The sequence below is a fragment of the Charadrius vociferus genome, unplaced genomic scaffold, assembly GCF_000708025.1.
Source record: "Charadrius vociferus isolate BGI_N301 unplaced genomic scaffold, ASM70802v2 scaffold433, whole genome shotgun sequence".
In the NCBI taxonomy this organism is placed as follows: Eukaryota; Metazoa; Chordata; class Aves; order Charadriiformes; family Charadriidae; genus Charadrius; species Charadrius vociferus.
The window spans coordinates 3364034-3370297 of NW_009647846.1; the positions used below are offsets into that span (position 1 = coordinate 3364034).

At 47.6% G+C, this 6264-nt stretch overlaps 1 protein-coding gene across 1 annotated transcript; it reads right to left on the minus strand.

Annotated features, from left to right (window-relative positions):
• Nucleotides 1-1559: 1559 nt before the first annotated feature.
• Nucleotides 1560-5080, minus strand: MBD4 (methyl-CpG binding domain protein 4). The gene is given in 6 exon segments (XM_009882891.1): nucleotides 1560-1646; nucleotides 2281-2384; nucleotides 3042-3191; nucleotides 3438-3572; nucleotides 4189-4263; nucleotides 4801-5080. Coding segments are annotated over 6 exon segments (822 nt in total). The 3' UTR covers nucleotides 1560-1568.
• Nucleotides 5081-6264: the final 1184 nt, after the last annotated feature.

Consider the following 6264-nt stretch of genomic DNA (forward strand, 5'->3'; position numbering starts at 1 on the left):
GGCCGCCGCTCCGGTGACGTCACAACCTCCGCCTTCGCCAGCTCACCGGTTCGCTTCTTCCGGGTAAAGAGTGCTTTATTCTGGCGCCGGGGTGCGCGGTGGAGCGTTTCCACTAATGACACCAAACGGGACTCTTCGCGCGGTTTATATTCACATTTTACAGCGTCATCGTCACATCGGCCCCTCCTGTCCCGGGTCGGTCATTTCCACACGAGCGCACAACGGAGTTACGGCCGCTGCGCGTGCTCGGGGGAAAGGCCTGCGCCTGGGACAGGGCCTTCTCGAGCTACGGGCAGGATTTTGAGTATTAAAATGAAGGTCGTTCAGGTCAGGACACTCAGAATCTCCACTCTTCCGCCAAGTTTCAAAACACGCAGAGTAGCAGCATTTTCAGGGTCCGTATGCTCCAGGATGTTTCACTTCAAGAATAACAATACCGGCTGTCCTTGATTAGGAGTTCTTTCACTGTGGATTCAAGGATAGAATCCTCATCGTCCCTGAGAACATCTTAGAAGTTCCTCAACTCATCGTCCTGATACTTGTAAAGAAACAGCCCCAAGGCCGACCATCTGGCCAAGTACACAGCGAAACGCACGCGTGCAGGACGCTGTATCAAAAGTTCAGCTCATGCTGATGCTTACCAAGCCTAGCGAACGTTAATGCTAACAAAACGGGCTAAAATTTTAGCTGTAAGACAACATTCCCATCACCGTTACACATGACAGACGGCTGAACACCCGCCTGCCCCTGGGAAGCAGGGAATGAATTCTTTTGCTTCACTGCATGTGCGGATTTTGCTCTACCTCTTAAACTGTCTTTATCTCAACCCACGAGTTTTCTCACTTTCACTCTTCTGATGCCCTCCCCGATCCCAACTGGGGGAGCGAGCGACTGTGTGGTACTGCCAACTGGGGTTAAACCACAGCACTGTCATTATTTTACATTATTTACATGGGAAATGCCAGCTTGTGAAGCTATTTTAAGTGTTGATACATTGCCCATCACTGCAGTATCTAAATGCTTTTTAAGTGAGACAAGGAACGTTGTGCTCTACTTTGCTGTATTTTTCCTCTCTAAAATTTTCTCCACCAATGCAAACAGTTTCTTGAATTTTTGGAAAGTTCTTTGCCGCTTTGGCAGCATTTGTCCAGTAGAAGGAAGGTGGGATCACGCTGCTCACCTCTGAGACCCAATTCTTGTCCACCTCTAACATTCAGGCGGCTCCGCAGAAAGCGGAGCGGGGAAGCAGGCAGCAGGACAGCGGTGCTCGGCAAACCCCCACCAGCGGACACATGACAGTGGCTGCGGGTGGAAGCGGCACTCGCTTACCCCAGCCACCACCGAGGAGCTCTGGGACTCGCCTGCGGAGCCCTCAATGAACAGACGTTAAGAAAATGGGGATACATTTATTACAAAAATACAGAGATTTTAAACATTTAATTACAATGATGACCGGTGTGGTCCATCACACAAATATTTAAATTAAGAACCTGATGATCAGAGCAAGACTGCAAGGACACCCACTGCACTGCGAGCCAGACGGTGAGGATCAGCATTACCGGCTTTTCTCAGTCTATGCTCAGCCTCTCCCGGTTCTCCCAGAGCCACGTGTGGTACACATTTAACTTGTGGTCCTGTGGCTGCACCTAAAACATCGTCAAAGTGTTTAACATTTACTCAAATACTTCCCTTTTACAACACCTCACCACTCTGAGGTATCTCCCCTCCCAGCTCAGGGTCCCTCCCTCCCCCGTGGGGAGCAGTGAAGTGCCATGCTGCGGCAGGCTCCCTCCGCAAGCCACGGACTATGGTCCGGGGTCAGCCCGGAAACCCCCCACCTCCCCGTGAATCAGGAGGGGGGTCCTACACCCGAGAGCAAGACGGCCCCCGACTGCCCCTCACAGCCACCGAGAGGACCCTGGCAGGGCAAAGGCCCCCCCAACACCAATCCCAGAGAGATGCCAGGACCTGGCTGGCAGCAAACAGGGAACCGGTTCTTAACAGAGCAGGGAAGAGACTCTCACCCCCACATCAAGGAAAGAAGAAAAAGAACACAGAGAAAGTGGAAAACGGCATAAAAAAAATCAAGGCGACACAAGTCTTCATTTACAGGTTCAGACTTGTCAAAGGTACGTTCTGGGAATTCAACCTACTGAAGATATTAAAATTGCTATCTTTTCTTTTTTAAACCCAAGGGAGTCCACAGGCACAAGCCCAGTGAAGCCGAAGGATGGCAGCACGCTGCGGACCAAGCCCTGGCAGCACGGCCAAACCACCCACCTCCTTCCATTCGTTGACACAGAAGATCCTGTAGGAGTCGTTCCCATACTTCCCAATCCCGTGCAGCTCAATAGGGTACTTCCACCGCTTGTTCAGGTACTCATCTGCAACGTACAGTCACGGACTTCACTGCCTGCAGGCAGGCAGGTCGCAGAAAACAACTCTGGGTGAACTCCCGATTCTCTGCTGTTGTAACACAGCTCCACTTTGGAACATTTTAAACGTAAAACATGAGTTTTAGCTATTTCCTGGTGAAAGGAGGCGATGAATCCCTATAGGATACATCTTAAACACCTTTTAATCAAATCACTGTGGGTGAGTTTTAATTAAATCTCTCTCCTCAGAACCCACAGAGGAATACTTTTATTCTTAGTATAGAAAATACCAGAATCATAGAAAAATTCTGGCTGGAAGGGCCTTCTGGAGGTCACCTGATGCAAAACACAGCAGAGCCACCTTAGCATAGTGCTGCAAAACACATCGGGCTTGCAGGTGTTCATACCTTTTTCCACTCACAAGAAGTCTCCCAGACACAGGTCTCCTGCAGAACTCATTATGTATGTTACTTCATGCTCAGTTAAGACAACAGGATCAGCAGCTTTGCATATGTAAGACCAACGTATCCCAAAGCTGCATAAAACAAACCACCACCAATATTTGGCGAACCAAAGGAAAAGTCACAGAGCACTGTTTGAAAAGAACGTTGTTTGCCATGCCAGTAGAATTTAGAGCCTTCCACAGACATACTCAGGAAAACCCACCTGAGAACTTGATGATCGTTTTCGCTCTGAGTTCGTAAAGGCCGAGAGGTTTGAGCAGTTCTGACATTTCTTTCCAGTCTGCCGTCCTGGTTATTTCAGGAGAAGGATACTTCTTAAAGAACTCCCAGAGCACAGGAATTGCCATTTTACCTAGTGAAAGAAATCATCATGAACAGAAGACTGTGCAGGCAATTCTCTTTTCTCACTATCAGGGCACACTTTTTGAAGTGAGCTTTTTCAGAGGCAAGAGTTACAAATTAAAGATTCCTTTTTTTACACTGACACAAGTTAATACACATTTATTCCTTCATTAATGCCATTACAAATGGCAGCTGTTCTGGCTCTCTAACACCACCCCAACATTTACCCAATATGAAGTTGTATTTCTCTAGTTACCTGAAGTTTTATTGAGAAATATCGTTGCAATGAGAAGTTTCCATGGATCATGGAAAAGCGTTTCTTGGACCAGATTAAAAGGAGAACGTGGCGGAGTCCATTTTCTGAAGGCCTTCCTTCTAGGTGGGCTGGGAGCTGTAACAGAGGCAATACAGAAAAATTTATTGGGCAGTAAAGGACGGAGTTACCTATTTAAAGGAAAACAATTTTTAAAAAATGAAGACCTTTCACAGCAGATTCATCTTTGTGGGGGCACCATATGGAGCAATGGCAATTCACGCAGAAGTTTTACAGAACTGCAGGGGACTGTGCATCCCCTGGCACAGACTGCAAGAGTCAAGGCTGCCTGTGTCCCCCCCTCCTATTACGTGTATTTTCTGAGGAGACAGACCCTCCCCAGCTACCGCCACGCTCCTGGGTAAGGGCAGAGCAGCAGCCACAGGGTACAGGGTTTCCCCCTGACAGGGGAGACACCTCAGCGGTCTGAGAAGAGCTTGCCCAAAGCCCAGTCACCCCATCACCTCACAGCTGCCAAGGCATCGGATACCAGCCTTAATGGTTGCTTGCAAGATACAAACGACCAAGGTTTAAAATGGGACGAGATCAGCGCTAGTGCAGTAAGCCGAGCTCTCTCATGCCACCTGAGCACGGCCAGCCTAAAACTGGAGATCTTGCATAACATCACTTCATCTTAAGCCATCCTATTCCTCCCCTAATAAAAAAAGTTTTATTTCCCTAAAGAATATTATACCTTCTTTACTGTATTTACTTGAAAAATATGGACTCGTTTTCCTCCTATCCACTTGCGTTCGTGGGATAGACTCTTCTGTAAAGAAATAATACTTTAGCATTAAAAAGAAAAAAAACACCCAAGTATTGCGCTGTCACATTTCATACACCATTTCCCTTTACGTTGTGATGGAAATGCAAGGATTTCTTGTAGGTGTACAGAACATATATGTGCTTTAGATTCCCTCCAGTACTCCGCTATATTTCAACTCTATGAAAAACCTGTGGAAGATAAACTGCTACTTTGTCACAGTCTGAGGAAACAGATTCTAGCACATGAAACAAGCTAAAACTAGTCTTTTTGTACGAATCAAATTGACCAGCTGTGCGAAAACATAAAAAGAGTTAGTGCAGCAAAGGTAACGAACATTATTATATTATACTATACAGCTAAAAAGATCAGTAGAGTAAGTTCCAGCTGTGAATAAATCTGCACAAAGTTAAATGCTGTTGGATAAATAAACGAGATAGTTTCAGACATCAAAGCAGCTTGCCCTGAAAGGGAACACTTTGCTCATGTAGTCAGGAGAGCCCCCAGCAGAACGTCAGGATAATATTCTGCTCAAAACCACACAAATACCTGGTGGCATTTTAACTGCTGTGAAGCTTTTCTTGTCACACGGCTGAAAGACGTTAGCATCCATTTCAGTGCCAGATTTAAAATCCTGGTTACCTGGATTCCCTTGATCTGTCCCTTTCACTACTTTCAATCCATTGCTTTTCTCCTCAGATTTTGCAGAAGACGTGCCGTCAGAACCTGTCTCCACACTCTCCTCCTCTGCTAGGCTCTCCAACTCCCTTTGTGAGCGAGCTGCCACTGACCTTAGCTGTTTGTCTGACCGTGACCTGGACATTCTTAAGAGAGTTCTTCTTGCGTCCATAGGGTCTGCATTCTGATCACCTATGCCCTGACAATCAGCGACACGTGCATCTGTCTTTCTGCACAATTTCTTGTTTTGAATGCACTCAGTTTCCTGTTTGTTACACACTCTTCTCTGTCTCTTGTTTTGGGTATTATCTTGATTCCTCTTTTCTGAGCTCTTTCCCGTTTTCTTTTTCTGAGCACCTTTTCCACCTGCCCCTTTTTTCTTGGTTTTTAAACAGTCCTCTGGGTTTATGCCTTTCATGATCAAATCTTCGCTTTCTAGAGTGGACGTAATGTCTTCCAACTGTCCATTTCCAGCCTGAATGTTTTGAATTCTATCCTCTTCACAATTTTGCATGCTGAGGTCTTGCACTTGACTGTGACAATCCTCGTTCTCTGAGACAGATCTTGCAGCTTTTGTGCTGTCTCTTTTCACTGTCGAACGGGTACTCCGACAAGGAGCTGTGAAATCAAAACCTGTTTTTAGTGTCGTCTCCCCAGTTTTCTGAAAATAATCCACACATGCACTTTTCAATCTTCTCGTATTTCCTTCAGGACTGTGGTATGAAAGAAGAGTAAATTAGTGAGGACTTCTTCATTCATACAATAGAATCACAGAATTACAGAATGATTTGGGTTGGAAGGGACCTTAAAGCCCATCCAGTTCCACCCACTGCCCTGGGCAGGGCCACCTCCCCCCAGCCCAGGTTGCCCCAAGCCCCGTCCAACCTGGCCTTGAACACCTCCAGGGATGGGGCAGCCACAGCTTCTCGGGGCAACCTGCCCCAGGGGATCACTGCCGGCACAGGAAAGTTCTTCCTCAGATCTCATCTCAATCTCCCCTCTGTCAGTGTCAAACCGTTCCCCCTCACCCCATCACTCCCCTCCCCGACCCAGAGTCCCCCCCAGCTCTCCTGGAGCCCCTTTAGGCACTGGAAGGGGCTCTGAGGTCTCCCTGGAGCCTTCCTCGCTCTTTACTTAGAGAACTATCCTAGTATTGAATAAAAACCCCAAACAAACGACGGGAAGAGTTGCCAGGGAGATGTCTAGCCAAGTTTCCGTGCCCTGCCCGCAGCAGGTTTACAGAGGGTTTACAAATAACGCCACAGGAACGACGCTCCCCCTCCCCGGCCCCCGCCTAGGCGCCACGGCAGGCCCGCGCTACCGGCTCCG